Here is a 16,675-nt window from a genome sequence, read left to right as displayed (position 1 = left end):
AGCAAGAATATTGAGGCATTTAACAATGTTGATGGTATTCAGGACAAACATTTATCCTCTAGAGAGCCGAATTTGATCAGGATGATCAAATGCAACTCCAGTTTCTCAATTATTTATGATTTGAGACCCCAGTGCTATTCATCACAGCTGGTTTTGACACCATTTAATTATTCAAAATAATCAGCTACACCTCTGTAAACTTGATCTGACTTAAAATGGGCTTTGCTGCATCGAAATCAAGCTTCCTAACAAATCCTGGGCATCTGTACCCTATTTCTGTCCTAAAAAATATACTGCAGCTAAAAGCTTTAATCACCTACATTGAACTTTATAGCTTAAATAGTATTAGCTGATACTTATGGGAGTGGAATGGGGAGGGCAGGCAGGAAGGTGAAATGACTGTTGTCATTTCACAATCTGTTCAGGTTTGAAAGGTTTAAAATCAGAGCTGTTCAGAATAGGAAGAAAATGCTTTCTTCTAAAAAGAACAGCAATGCAGCAACGTAAAGGGGAGAATAAGAAAATAGAAAAAGCTCACCAATATTACTGTAACCTTATAATTAGGTGAAAATTTGAAGTATTTTAAAAGAGTAGTATTCCTTTTGGGTAACTGCTAAAAGGGAAAACTGGTAATAGGCTACATAAGAAGCTATTATGACTATTTTATAATCAGATAGTAACAGGCTTTATAAGAAAGGATAGAAAAAGATTTTGTGTAATTAAAAACAAAATTTTATTATGGTAAGAGAGTTAAGGTAATCCTAGTCTCAGATTTCCAGACCCATTTACCTGGAATAATGATAACTAGCATTTACTAGTTAGCACTGTGCATGGATCATTCTATTTCCTGACGTAGGTGCTATCTTATTGTCCCCATTTTACTGATGACAAAACTACCCATGAGAAAACTGAGGCTGTGGGTGGCTACATTTTGAAATGGCAGCAGCAGGGTTTAAGACCAGGGTATCCGACTTGAACTCACATGGTTCACCTTGACACCATCCAGACTCTCATTAGTGTCCTGGGCCACAGTGGCTCACATCTGTAATCCCAATACTTTGGGAGACCAAGGCGGGAGGATCACTTGAGACCAGGAGTTCCCAACCAGCCTGGACAACACAGCAAGACTCCGTCTCTACAAAAAAAATTTTTTTTAATTAGCCAGGTGTGGTGACACACAACTGTTGTCCTAGCTCTTCAGAGGCTGAGGCAGGAGGATCATTTGAGCCCAGGATATTGAGGCTGCAGTGAGCTATGACTGCACCACTGCACTCCAGCCTGAGTGACAAAGCAAGACCCTGTCTCAGGAAAAAAAAACACCAAAAAGCCAGAGTAATGTCCTGTAATGAGCCAAGGTCAGAAGGAGAAATAAGCAAGCTTGCAAGTGACTAGCACTGATCGTGCCACAGTGCCTTAACAGTACAAAAAGGTGGGGAGAGCAGCCAAATTACGAACCACCCCCCAACTAGGAGTATTAGCTCCCCATTACATGATCTTTATGGTCTCAAGCCTTCTAAGATAGCTGAGAGTGTGACTTATAAAAATCGTATCCAACATGTAGGCCTAAAATTAGTCTTAAAATGATGAAAAATACAATTGAAAAGTTAACAACTGGACATTAAGAGGAGCTAAAACAACCCATCTAACAGTTACTGATGATCTGCCATTCTCTGGACATAATATAAGATACAAATATGAATTAGAGTCCTTGCCCTCAAAGAGTTCAATCTGGTATTGGGGGAGGCCAGAGTGTACACAACCAAAACAGAAACAGGACAAAGCAAAATAAGTGCTATTGTACAGGCATAAAGTTCTGAAGTGCAAAGGAGAAAGGCACCTATGTATTTTCATTGGAGATTTCAGCAAAAATTCTCTCCCATCATGTTTAAACATCTCAGAAGTAAAAAGTTGGTGAATAACTATCATAGTTTCAGAACTTTACTGCTTGGCGAATGAGAAAAACAATTCATTGGTAATTTTGACTCTTTGTCTAGAAGTGTTGCTGTAATGTAAGCCAGCTTTTTGTTCTTGTCAGATAAATTCTAGAGACCGTGAAAAGTGGCATCATACAGTATTTGCAGTCACTAGAAACAACGTCAGTCCTTTTCTTGTGATAGTGTTGGATGACACCATTCCCTTGGCTACCTGAGCTAACTTTAACCTCACTGTCCTTCCCAGGGAGTTGTTTCCCAGAGTAGTATTACAAGATTGACAGACTCTTCCTCAGCCCCCACAAACAATGCAGAAGGCTTCCAAAAGACCAGTGCTAGCATACTGTTTCAAAAGGAAGGCACTTCAAAGCTCCATGAGTCAGAAGAATTAACAGGCAGGGACTGGGAGAATCAGAAGTCTAAAGGAGTGCAGGATGAGGCCAAAGGTCCACAGCCCCTTGACAAGATCCTTTGGGGGACTGCCTCTATTACAGTTAACCAGTTGTGCTAAATTTAGGCTAGTTCATCTTAAATCAAAAGAACAAAGCTTTGTCCACCTGAGCCCATGCTCTGAGGGACCAGTGGCCACAATCACTTTAGGTAATGAAGGGAGATGTCCAGGGCTGCTGATGACATATAATAGGGAAGTCTCTGGTCAGAGGTGTAATGCTGCACCGACTGCTGCCTGCAAGAGGTCAGAAAATGAGCCTGTAGGCAGGGCTGTCCATTCTTTTGGCTTCCCTGGGCCACATTGTAAGAAGAAATGTCTTGGGCCACACATAAAATACACTAATGACAGCTGATGAGCTAAAAAAATTGCAACAAACAAAACTCAATGTTTTAAGAAAGTTTACGAATTTGTGTTGGGCTGCTTTCAAAGCCCTCCTGGGCCGCATGTGGCCCGTGGGCCATGGGTTGGATAAGCTTGTTGTAGAGTTAGTTTCCTAAGCCTTTTTGACAAAAATGCCAATTTGAGTCTTAAATATCTTAAGAAAAACATTTTTAAACGGTTATGAGATCTCACACTTGTTTAAGATATTGGTGAAGAGGGAGATAAAAGGGAGATAGCCAGATTTCATGAAAAATAATTCTTATGTTAGAGACCAGCTACAGGATAATAATGCTGTGTTATACTCTCCAAAGATGGGTTAGTTTTCTAGGGGGCAAATGCAGTCATTTTAGATAAAGATACATGGATTTGGATAGAGGAAGAGAACAGGCATTCTTACCAAGGTAAATGGCAATAAAGCAAAGAGCAGGAAATCAAATGGTCTTTTCAAAGGGTATGGAGTTAATATTGTCTGGGATTGGGAAGAGAGGGGAAGATAAGATGGGACCTTGAAAGCCTGGCTAAGGGAATGTGGAATCTCTCCACACATTTCTGAGGAAGGGAATAATAAAGTCAGCACAGCGTTTGAAGAAAATCAGTCTGGCAGCAATTTAAACCCTGAGCAGAAGAGAGTAGGAGCTGAAAGTTGCAGTGTAACCAGCACCTGTCAAAGGCCAGTTCTGTGTCCGACACTGTACATGCACTGGGTCACTCCATGACCTAAACCCATGAGTCTTCTGTAGAACAGTCTCTTTACCACAATTGTAGGCTGCCCGAACTCAGGCACTAAGAATGTTACCCCTACTTGGTCTAATACTTGGTAACCAGATCCAAATAATTTATTCTCAGCTACCTTTTTGGAACTGAGAAATCTGAAAGATTTCTGGATGTTTTATTGCATTATTTTTTTGAATTGAGCCACAGTATAGTAGGACAGTAGGTCTTTAAGTGCTCTTTAAACAGCCTCTTGCATCAATGACTCTAGGTAGGAAGTGATTTAGCCTACGTCACCTCCCTAAAATTCTCGGTATATCAAATTTTAGGGTTTGTTCAGTCTTTGATTTTTTGCTTTATTTTAAACCTGTTTTCTGTTGGCCTTCTCCTGTGCTTCTGTGCCTGTAAAGATTCAAACTGTTCTTTTTGAGAATTCTAGCTTTGTTATATAGAGAATAAAATATAAACAAGCTTAAACTATCAGAGTTCTGAATAGGTAAATTTACAATGCCTACTCCATTGGCCAGTGTCTCTTTAAAGGGTTTTTAACACCTATTAAAATCATGTTAATGTTGAAATGGCAGTTCTGATGGAGAAAAGCCACTCCAGGATCAGATGATATTATCAGCATCTAAATGAGCCAGGCAGTACTGCAAGGAATTATAGATCACATTATTATCTACATGACAAAATTAGAAGACCTCAGGCAAACCCCATGGGTTCTAATAAAATCAGATTTGACAATATTTATTACGATTTTTTGTTTCTGTCATTCATATAATTGGAAAAGTGAAATAGAGGCAACAGATCAGATAAAGGGTTTTAGATAACAAAAAGTTTGATTGGCCATATTGAATGACAGCTTTAAACAATACTGACAGCTGCTCCCAAGCAGTCTTGGTCAATTGCATTATATTAGAAAAGAGGCTCCAACTTCAGTCCATAGCTAGGGTGGTCAGATCTATACAACAGGAAAAAAACATCAATAAACGAAGTAAATCTCAGACTAAGGTACTAAAAGCCACAATCTCTCAGCATAAGATAGCTGAACAACTCAACCCTGAAGAAGTACATGCCAAAGGTGTGACCTTCAAAACCTGAAAACAAAAGAATAACTTGTTTCAGCCGGGCGCGGTGGCTCAAGCCTGTAATCCCAGCACTTTGGGAGGCCGAGACGGGCGGATCACAAGGTCAGGAGATCGAGACCATCCTGGCTAACACGGTGAAACCCCGTCTCTACTAAAAAATACAAAAAAAACTAGTCGGGCGAGGTGGCGGGCGCCTGTAGTCCCAGCTACTCCGGAGGCTGAGGCAGGAGAATGGCGTAAACCCGGGAGGCGGAGCTTGCAGTGAGCTGAGATCCGGCCACTGCACTCCAGCCCGGGCGACAGAGCGAGACTCCGTCTCAAAAAAAAAAAAAAAATTAAATAAATAACTTGTTTCAAATCCATTTTCAAAAGTTATCTGCCCTTGAAACTCTTCAAAAGAGCATGCCTCAGGTCTTATAAGGCAGTTTCAAAAGGCAGGTCCCAATATTCTAAGTTTGGCTGGCATTGCTTATTTCTTATGTAGACTGATTTGTGATCACACTTTATTATCTCATTTTAGGGAAGAGCCAAAGGATGGCCTTAAAGCTCCTTAAACCAATGTTTTCCAAACCATAGGTTATAAACTGTGTTAGAACAGAAAATATTGGAGTTTAGTAAGAGTAGGGAATGGGTAAAAACTGTCATGAAACACACTTTCCCCAAAAGGTGGATTGAATTAATGCCTGTGGGGCTTTTTTTTTTTTTTTAAATGGACAGCTGGGAAGGACTATAATTATGGAAACTTCAATTTACAGTGTCCAACAATTGGAAAGTCATTGAATACTGTTTCTTTCAACAGATAGAAACTCTTTGCTTTTATACCTTAAATTCTTCGAGTACAGTAACTTCCTCCTTCTAGAGAAAAAGTGTACTTCTCCCTAGGCCGTACTTTGTGAAAATAAAAGACAGGCCGGGCGCGGTGGCTCAAGCCTGTAATCCCAGCACTTTGGGAGGCCGAGACAGGCGGATCACGAGGTCAGGAGATTGAGACCATCCTAGCTAACCCCGTGAAACCCCGTCTCTACTAAAAAATACAAAAAAAAAACTAGCCGGGCGAGGTGGCGGGCGCCTGCAGTCCCAGCTACTTGGGAGGCTGAGGCAGGAGAATGGCGTAAACCTGGGAGGCGGAGCTTGCAGTGAGCTGAGATCCGGCCACTGCACTCCAGCCTGGGTGACAGAGCAAGACTCCGTCTAGGGGAAAAAATAAATAAATAAAAGACAACCCAGTTCATTGTTTTCATTATGTTTAATGTAAATACTATGGAAAACACCCATAATTGCTAGGCAACTCCTTTGTGAAAAAAAGTCTGCATGCTTCTAAACTCTGCTACATCTGTTCTGTGTAAAACATTTCTCCTGATAATGTTGTGTTACTTTGCTCAGGCTCCTTGTAGCAGCTGTGCACTGCTAATGACTTCTTTATTAATTAGCTCCAGTACTTTCTTGGGTTTGAAGCATATAGTATAGAAAAATTTGGCTTTTCAGCAACGTTGTATTAGGCTAATAGATGATGTTTATATCCACGGCCAAGGTAGGATAACAGCATTATTTCTGCTACTGCTATTTTTCCAAAGAAGGATAACTTTTAAAATATTAGAGTTCACAAATAATTTGTCAAGACTGTATATATGAGATATAACCATTAGTTGGGGTATTATTAGGGTTATTTCAGCACTGAGTCTTTAAAGTCAATGTACCCTCACAATGGTAAAATGAGGCTGTAAGGCCTCTAAGCATATTGCAAATCATGGTAGAGATTTTACTTCTTAGAAATTCCCTTTCTTTAAGACTCAGGTAAATTTTTTCAACTGTCTAAAGCCTTCCTCTGTTCTGTGCTCCCATCAGAGCTTTATCAGACCTCTTTTCTGTTCATCATGGTTGACTATTTTTTTGAATATTTTTCTCATCCATAGACTGTGATGTATTCAAAAAGAGATATTGTTTAACATCCCAGGGACTACGTCTAAATCGAGAATAAAGTAGATGATTGATGAAATAGTAAAGAATGAAATCTTTATACCTTCACATTCTTCATAAACTTGTTATAAATATATTAATAATTATATCCAAAGTTGGGATTGGGGAGGTAATGGTGGCTGTGGCTAGGGAGTAAGTAAATACTTTATGCCTTTAAATATATATGGTGTTCCTTTGTTTCTAACCTGTGTCTATAATCTTGCTGTTTTCTTCACTAGGAAGTCCAGCGCTGTACTGCTGATATGAACATCACTGCAGAACATTCCAATCATCCAGAAAACAAGCACAAAAACAGATACATCAACATTTTAGCATGTGAGTAATAAACTTTAAACTATCTTCAACTGCGAGGAAATTAAATTTTCATGCTGGGTATAAGCTGAAAGCCAAGCAATCAGAAGCAGGATGCCAAGAAAGAATGATACTTGCAAGCTAACCTCTCATTAGCCCATCTTCAACAGTGTAGAAGTAGGGACATTTTCTTCCCCCTTAGCCTTTCATTAGGCTGTCAGAGCTCAGAGAGCTTAATAAGGTGACTGAAAGAAAATGTTTGGAGCTTCACTATTTTCACATGAAGTGATGTCATATAAGATGTTGAGAGCCAAAATTTGAATGTCACTTGGTTATACTGACATTGTCTGTAAGGGCCTAATTCCCCGCGCACCCCCCCCCCCCCCACTTAAAAGACCAGTGTGATAGTAAGGGGCCAAATATATTAATATGAATGAAAATACTGGGAATTGAATCAAGCAAGCTGAATTTCAAAGCATTCCTTCAAAAACTACATAATTGGTTTGTACCTTAAATGATGAGCCTCCAGGCCTTTTGGTCCATGTGCTTACCCCTATCTATCACATTTCCATGGTCAGGAATATTCTGTAGTTTAGGGACTCAAACAAATGGACATTCTTCATACAGAGCCTCAAGGAATACCCTAGGAGCACAAGCTACTTCTATGGCTAGAAGACCACATGTGGGGCTTGGCTCACTGGCATATAATATATGCTTTGATACTAAGGGTAGGGGCATAGATATTTATAGTTAACATATATTATGGTAAGGACTACATTGCACAGAATTGTATATAATAGTGCATTTCAATTGGACCATTTAAAACTTGAACACTACTGTATAATGTTTTCTTAAAGTTTTAGTGAAACATAATTCACATACCATATGAAATTTACCCATTTAAGGCCGGGCACAGTGGCTCGCGCCTGTTTAATCCCATCACTTTCGGAGGCCGAGGCAGGTGGACCACTTGAGGCCACGAGTGCAAGACCAGCCTGGCCAACATGGCAAAACCCTGTCTACAAAAAATACTAAAGTTGGCCGGGCACGGTGGCTCACGCCTGTAATCCCAGCACTTTGGGAGGCTGAGGCGGGCGGATCACGAGGTCAAGAGATCGAGACCATCCTGGCTAACACGGTGAAACCCTGTCTCTACTAAAAATACAAAAAATTAGCCAGGTGTGATGGTGGGCGCCTGTAGTCCCAGCTACTCGGGAGGCTGAGGCAGGAGAATGACATGAACCCAGGAGGCGGAGCTTGCAGTGAGCCGAGATCGTGCCACTGCACTCCAGCCTGGGCGACAGAGCGAGACTCTGTCTGGAAAAAAAAAAAATACTAAAGTTAATGCGGTGTGGTGGCATGCGCCTGTAGTCCTAGCTACTGGAGAGGCACAAGAACACAAGAATCACTTGAACCCAGGAGGTAGAGGTTGCTGTGAGCCAAGATTGTGCCACTGCACTCCAGCCTGGGGAACAGAGCAAGACCTTGTCTCGAAAAAAAGAAAAAAAATTACCTAAAGAATACAACTCAGTGAGGTTTTAGTATATTCATTCACAGAGTTGTATGATCATCACCACAATCTAATTTTAGAACATTTTTTGCACCTCAGCAAGAAACCTGTTAGCAGGCACTCCCAATTTTTCCTTCTCTCCAGCACTTAAAAACCCTATATCTACTTTCTGTCTCTGTGGTTTTGCATATTCTGGACATTTCATATAAATAGATTCATACTATAAGTGACCTTTTGTGTCTGGCTTCTGTAACTTAGCATAATGATTTCAACATTCATCCATGTTGTACCATATATCAGTACTTCATTCCCTTTTATGGCTGAATAATACTCTAACGTGTGGATATACAGGATTTTGTCTGTTCATCATTTGATGGACATTTATTTTCTACTTCTCAGCTAGTATGAATGATACTGCTATGAACATTCATGTACAAGTCTTTATGTAGACAGATATTTTCAGTTCTTTTTTGTGTATACCTAGGAGTACAATTGCTAGATTATATGATAATTCTATGTTTAAAATTTTGAGGAACTATCAAACTCTTTTCCAAAGTGGCTATTCATTTTACATTCCCACCAACAATATATAAAGGGTCCAATGTTTCCACATCCTCACCAACTTTTACTATTTAAAAAAAAAGAATAACAGCCTTCCAAACGGGTATGAAGTGGTATCCTATTATAGTTTTGATTTGCATCTCCCCAGTTATTAGTGATGTTGAGCATCTTTTCATGCTTATTGGTCATTTGTATAACTTGTTTGGAGAAATGTCTAATCAGATCCTGTACCATTTTTTAACTGGCTTACTTTTGTCTTTCGTTGAGTTGTAAGACTTCTTTACATATTCTGGATACAGATCATTTATTGAATATATAGTTTGCAACTATTTTCTCATTCTGCGCATTGTCTTTTCACTTTCTTAATGTGAGTTATCTAAATTTGTTCCTCTTTTTCAAGATTGTTTTGGCTATTCTTTCCACAGTTGTTTCTGAATTGTACTATTGTGCTGCTTTTGTTAAATTTATTCCTAAGTATTTTATTCCATTTGGTGCTAATGTAAATGAAATTGTTTACTTAGTTTTATTTTTGGATTGCTCATTGCTAGTGTATATAAATACAATTGTAGGTTGTATCCTACAACCTTGCTGAATCCATCGTTTCTAGTAGTTATTTTTGGTTGATTCCTTGAATTTCTATATACACGATGTCCTCTATAAACAAAGATAGTTTTACTTCTAAATAAAATGTTACAAAAACTCCAGCTTACTTTTGAATAGGATTGTTTGTTCTACTTTTCTGAAAAAATGAACTGGTTTAAAAAGGCAGGGGCGAACAAGGAAGAAAGTCAAACCTCTTCCCAGTCGTTGGATTGACTTTGGCAGTATTTGTTGGCCAACTCACTCAATCAAGGCTCACCACTGCTGTGACTATGAGGATTTGTCTATCCAGATATACCTCCTTTCTAACCAGAGAAATCAGGCAAGGATATATACACATCTGTGCCTTATACATACATACACACACACCATTATCTCCACCACAGTATTCTTTACTTCGAATGGCAAACATTACTTACTGCCTTGGTAAAAGTATTGTGGCAGAAAAGGAGGAGAAAATCAAAGCAACTAATGTGTGATGTGCCCAAAGGTCATGGTGTTTTGCTAGAAAACCATCATCTCTGGTTAAATGTGAACTGCACTTCCACAACTTCATTTGTGATTTTACTTTCACAATTTCAAATTAGATGTAATTTTATTTTTAAACATTCAGGGAGTTAGGTTTTGGTGTTCTCTTGGCCACTCAGATTCTGGGCACATTGCCTGCCTTTATCTACCCCTATATTAATGCCTTTATATAGCTAAGAATAGCATAGAAATATAATAGAAACAAGTAAAATCAGACTGTGAATGAGCCAGACACATGATGTATGAAAAACCTTCTCTCAGATTCATCACAACTTGCAAGGTATATGTGGGTGTCACCAAATCACCTCCCAAATTGATCTATTAATGTCTTATTTGTCAGTCTAAGAAATAACAATATACAGTTAATGGCTACTAAGGCATAACAGTTTGGATCCAGATGCCTTAGAAGAAATTTTTCCTTTGGGGCCTGTTTATATCAAGCAACACCTGTTTCATGTCAACTCTAAACTGAAAGTTTGTCAGAACAACAAAAGCAGTTCACAGTTCCAAAAACAGAGTGCTCTCAAAAATTGCTTGATATATTCTGAGGTCAGTAATGCCTATGCTGATCCACTCATTGGACTTCTTTTTCAACTAGACTTTTATGATAATGACTATAAACAGAAACATAAATTGGGTTTTGCCCATTCTGTTTCTACCTAGGGAAAATTATGACCTCAGCTTCCTTCTACTTATTTTGCTATCCTAAAAAAAGCAAGCTCACTCTGTTGGGCAACTAGATACACATATCATGCATCACCTCCCTACCAACTTTTGTTCATTAACTGAGGTTGAGTGGATCCTAAAATCTGAACATTAACTTCAGATTCCTATAATGAGATTACTCTTAACAAAAGCTCTGGTTTCCTCAATTACTTAGGTTCTGTTAGGGTAGCAGGGAATCCAAGTGAATTAGCAATGGAATTGCCTGAAACTATTACTACATGTTTTGGACTTGATAGATCAGTCACCCTTTTATATTTGTATTAATGGGGAGGGAACACGGGCATAGGGCATAATCAAAGCCCTTTGAACTTGGCTTTAAAATACAGAACAAGCAAATACCTTTGAACTTGGCTTTAAAATATAGAATAAGGAAATTTTGGAGGACTACAATTTGAAATGGTTTTACATGAGTTTGCATCCTAAGAGCAGGAGATGTAGGAGTGGCTCTATATTTTGGGATGGGTTTGCTCTATTTAGTTGTTCTGCCAAAAGTTTTCTCAGACTACCTTGGGAGATGTCATGTTACCTGACTGCCTTGTGTTGTGCTTGAGAATGGTGCTAGTCTGTGAATTACACATTTTATTTCTGCTTTTTTTTCTTATCTTCTATAGATGATCACAGTAGGGTGAAGTTAAGACCTTTACCAGGAAAAGACTCTAAGCACAGCGACTACATTAATGCAAACTATGTTGATGTAAGTCAGAACTGTTATTATAAACCTGTTTCTGGAAATTGAAGACTGCAGCAGAAACTGTTTAATGTATTTTAATACTGTACAGAGCTTTCACTAAAAACAAAGCCCATTCAATATGGAAAGCATTTGAATTATTTACTGGTCTTCTGTGATAATAGCTTTCATCTTACTTTGTGCTGTGTCATTTTGAAGGGTTACAACAAAGCAAAAGCCTACATTGCCACCCAAGGACCTTTGAAGTCTACATTTGAAGATTTCTGGAGGATGATTTGGGAACAAAACACTGGAATCATTGTGATGATTACAAACCTTGTGGAAAAAGGAAGAGTAAGAGCCTCTTGACTCACTACCTTAATAATGCACCTTCATTCAAACAATACTTGTGGAATACTTGCTTTAGGGTAGGAACTTGACAAGGTATAAAGAGCTACGGAAATTAAAAGTGTTCTTTCTGCTCTACCTTGCTTATGATTCAGTAGGAAAGAGAGCTTAAGGCATTATAAGAGTAAATGTGATGATAGAGATGAGTGGAATGCTACAAAATGAATCAATGTATCCTCTGTATATTCCTCTGTACAGAGATTTTTTAAAGGAGCTAATACTTGAACAATGATTAGGAGGAATTACACGGGCTAAAAAGAGAAGGAAAGGATCTTCTAAGTACAGGGGACAGACAGAACAGTAAACAGGGAAGTTGAAAGAAGCATGGTGTAAACAAGGAACTACTAATAGTTAAGATTGGCAGAAGCAAAAATTGCCTAAACAGTTTGACCATCATTAAGAGGACCTTTTTAAAAAATGATTAATGCTGTAGAATTTATTGGATTATGAGTTTACATTAGATGATGCTAATTTAGGCTGGAATAAAAGCTACACTTCAAGGAATCACCACACTGGGTTGACAGGTGCAGCCAACCACTATGGCACACGATTACCTATGTAACAAACCTGCAAATCTTGCACATGTACCCCAAAACTAAAAATTAAAAATTAAAAACAAAAAAATAAATAAGTAAAAGAAGCTACGCTTCAGGTTCCCTGCTCAAAATCACCACTGCTTCATATTGTAGAGTCCCTGTTTTATTTTTGGTGATCCAAGTTACAACTAGAAGAGTCTCACAGTTAGAAGAGAACCTTCCATGAATCCAACCCAGCCTTCCAAATGATACTTAAGCTCCCTTTATAACAAACCCTACCCACATTTCTTACAGGTCAGACATAGAGGTTTCTTTCTTGGTCCCTTTTAAAAATGCATTATATATTGAAAGGTGATCATAAATACTACGCCCATTTCTCACATGGTCTTACACAAACTTATCCCAAGCCATCAGCCTTGTCAGAGGTCACACCTGCCTTTAAGCAGTTCAACTCATGTATTCCTTTTTCAGTCAAATGGCAATCTCAACTGTGTTTTAACATTGTCGTTTGAAATTACATTATCAACAGAATTGTGACATAGATTGCAGTTATACTTTACACCTTTTTTCTTTCTGCAGCGAAAATGTGATCAGTATTGGCCAACAGAGAATAGTGAGGAGTATGGAAACATTATTGTCACGCTGAAGAGCACAAAAGTACATGCCTGCTACACTGTTCGTCGTTTTTCAGTCAGAAATACAAAAGTGAAAAAGGTATGGAATGAATTGGGTAGGCTGCCAGGACATCTCCTTTTTATGCTTGTATGAAAATTACTGTACAACCAAGGCCAAATCTCATAACCAACTTTGTTTCTAAAAAGTATTTTTAAAACATTTTTTCATAACTCTTTTGATTGACATCAGTGTATGGTGTGAAAGGTATTGGCAAAGCATATAATAGAATTTAACTGGCCTGATTGAGCTCTTTAATCTCTACATGAACAACCTTCATTTTAAAAAAAAAATCATCCTCTTAGGTTTTGGTAATACTCAGCATATATGGCAGCATCTGTTTGATTTAGCTTTTTTATTCCAATTTTCTGACAGATATAAAGCATTGTTTCCCAAAGTGTGTTCCAAGGAATACTTGTCCTGTAAGATTCTTGTAAACAGCAGATTCTGCTGCTCAAGAATGGGAAATGAATGCTACATAATATATATCTCCCCACCATTTTAGAAATTTACAGTGAACATAAGTGACCAGAGCACTGGTGTTAACAATAATACCCTTTTCTATAGAATTACTAATACCCTGAGAATCACATTTTGTGGAAATACTGTTTTCAGGTTATCTGTTTCTTTTTCAAAATCCACTGTCACAATAAATATCCTAGATCGATCATCACAGCAGTACAGCAATCCCCCTTAATTGTGGAAGGTATGTTTCAAGACCCCCCAGTGGATGCTTGAAACCTCAGGTAGTACTGAAGCCTATTTATACAATGTATTTTCCTATACATACATATCTATGGTAAAATTTAATTTATAAATTAGGCATAGCAAGAGATTAACAATACTGAAATATAACAATAATAATATTCTGTAATAAAAGTTATATGAATATATACTGTTTCTCTTAAAATACTGTAATATTTTTGGACTGTGACTGACCTCAGGAATGTGAAACTGCATCTAAGGAGGAACTACTGTATTAAGAACTATAAATAGATGTTCATTAAAAATGTAGTTATTCCTCAGAACGTAGGTATGGCAGTTGTTTGAAGCAATGGGATAATTTTTTTTTTCTTGGCGTCTTGGACATTTTGGAAAATGTGATAAAACTGTAGCCTCCTTGCCCCATTTATATTCACACTTACTCACATTTTTATATAAAATTTCAGTGGCTCCAAAGCCCATCTGTTATCCCAGGTTAACAGTCCTTTCTATGTATGTTTATTTCCCAAAATGGCAGAAATAACATGAATATCAGTAGCATAGCAATACATCTGTATTCTCTATTATGAAATAGAGCTGCTGGCTGGCTCAAGATAATCAATAACAGCATAAAACTTATAAAGCCCAACTGATGGGAATATTTCAGGTATTTAAACAGGGCCCACTTACTCTTGTTTTAGAAACAGCTTAAGTCAGAGGAAGAAGTCAAATAGGAACTTTAGGTGTTTTACAAACTAACAGGAAAAAGTAGAAAAATGAGAGTTAACAGAAGAATTAAATTAAAGCCATCATGGGCCTTTGTACAACAGCACAGGACCAGACACCCTTCAAACTTCAATGTTGATTAATGACCCTAAGTCATCCAAAATTTAGAAATTATAGAGGTATTGATAATAAATCATATCATAGCAAGTAATCTATTTGGGGAAATATTTCATCTAAAGTAGTTAAAATGTAAAAAGTTCAGACAAAGGAAAACTACTCTGAAAAAGTCATTTATGAAAGTGTCACATAAATGAGACATTGCCTCTGACTCTAAAGACAGAAGTATTTGACACTTAAAATCTTCCCATCGCTTCCTGGATAGTTTACAGCAGCAATCAGCACTCTGGCTCCTAAAGGTCCAGCCTGGACAGTGGAGAAGGAATCAAAATCATAGCCCACAGACATGAAAGCAAAGTACTAAGATCTGAACTTGGGGGCAGAAAATCAGGAAATGGAGGCCTTGCAGGAAAATTAAAAGTGCTTTGGATAGTTCTAAATGCAAAAAAACCTGATACTAAATACTAAATATTCATTCTTAGTACAATCTTAAACAGTCTTCTCTTCTAAGTGATAGTGACACTTCATATCCAGCTTGGTAAAGTCTCCATTTAATGGCATGAAAGTTGGCTACAAGAGGGAATAAACTAGCCTGGGAACAGTGATTAGGGTGAATGTGATCAGTGGTCATGTATCCTGACACCCTTACATTATTTTTTTCCAGAATGTCCACCCCTCACCTTAAAGACATCTTTTTTCACTTTTCTCATAGGGTCAGAAGGGAAATCCCAAGGGTCGTCAGAATGAAAGGATAGTGATCCAGTATCACTATACGCAGTGGCCTGACATGGGAGTTCCCGAGTATGCCCTTCCAGTACTGACTTTCGTGAGGAGATCCTCAGCAGCTCGGATGCCAGAAATGGGCCCTGTGTTGGTGCACTGCAGGTAGGGCCTGGGATTCAACATGTGAAACAGATGGGGCAGGGGACTTAGGCCTCAGTGACCTTGGACCACAATGACTGCTACTGTTTTCACTTAGAAGCTGAATCTTCCACTGGAAACTGGGATGGATAAGACCTGCTATAGTCTTAAAGAGGCTGTATTCCTGTAACATTAAGAAATCATCTGCTGTAAAAACTAGATCAATCTCTAGTTTTTATAAAATCATCTTATTAATAATATCAGCCAGGCGTGGAGGCCAACACCTGTAATTCCAGCACTTTGGGAGGCTGAGGTGGGAGGATCGCTTGAGCCCAGGAATTTGAGACCAGCCTGGGCAACAAAGTGAGACCCCATTTTTACAAAAAATAAAAATAAAAAAATTAGCCAGCATGGTGGCACACGCCTGTGGTCCCAGCTACATGGGAGGCTGAGATAGAAGGATCCCTTGAGCCCAGTAGGTCAAGGCTGCAGTGAGCTGTGTTCATGTAACTGCACTCCAGCCTGGGTGATAGAGCAAGACCCTGACCCAAAAAAAAAAAAAAAAAAATACAAAATCCCCATTGTTTATAGGAAAAGTATAGCCTGATCCTAATAAATAAAAATAATTACCTTAAGCACAAGAACTTTCCACACTACAATAGACATTGTGTTTTTGTAAATGGCTTTTCCGAAAGGTTCTTCTAAGTAACAATATTTATAGTATATATGAAAATATTTCATTTTTAAATTTTTAGTTTATATGTTCCATATAAAATACCTTTTCAAAAGCACTGGGAAATCCTTGTATAAAGCTTGTTTTCTGTCAGCTACACTAAATGACTTTAGTTGGTTGTTTAAAAATACTTTTATTCTATTTCATTTGCAAATGCATTCTTGCCTCTTTTTTGTTTGTTTGTTTTAAACTTTGGTACTCAAATAGATGTCGCTTGTTCCGTGATTTACGTTGCAATGCTAAGTGAATAACATGTCAACTATACTAGGTTATCTAAGTGGGGTTTAGGCTGGGCATGGTGGCTCACACCTGTAATCCCAGCAGTTTGGGAGGCCAAAGTGGGCGGATCACCTGAGGTTAGGCATTCGATACCAGCCTGGCCAACATGGTGAAACCTCTACTAAAGATAAAAAATTAGTCAGGTGTAGTGGTACACATCTGTAATCCCAGCTACTCGGGAGGCCGAGGCTCAAGAATTGCTTGAACTGGGAGGCAGAA

The 16,675-nt window shown here is 38.4% G+C and overlaps 1 protein-coding gene across 2 annotated transcripts in view; it reads left to right on the top strand.

The window, feature by feature from the left end:
- The window catches only part of PTPRG (protein tyrosine phosphatase receptor type G), a 747,279-nt gene that overhangs the window by 705,234 nt on the left and 25,370 nt on the right, over positions 1 to 16,675 (top strand). For both annotated transcript variants that reach the window (XM_073009981.1, XM_073009980.1), the window contains 5 exons: positions 6,758 to 6,854; positions 11,367 to 11,449; positions 11,642 to 11,776; positions 12,946 to 13,080; positions 15,296 to 15,468. In XM_073009981.1, coding sequence (XP_072866082.1) covers positions 6,758 to 6,854; positions 11,367 to 11,449; positions 11,642 to 11,776; positions 12,946 to 13,080; positions 15,296 to 15,468 — 623 coding nt within the window. The remainder of the gene's footprint in view (positions 1 to 6,757; positions 6,855 to 11,366; positions 11,450 to 11,641; positions 11,777 to 12,945; positions 13,081 to 15,295; positions 15,469 to 16,675) is intronic.

The sequence above is a fragment of the Chlorocebus sabaeus genome, chromosome 22 (assembly GCF_047675955.1).
Source record: "Chlorocebus sabaeus isolate Y175 chromosome 22, mChlSab1.0.hap1, whole genome shotgun sequence".
Taxonomy (NCBI): Eukaryota; Metazoa; Chordata; class Mammalia; order Primates; family Cercopithecidae; genus Chlorocebus; species Chlorocebus sabaeus.
The sequence above is the reverse complement of the archived record's forward strand: the minus strand, read 5'-3'. Positions and strand labels throughout refer to the sequence as shown.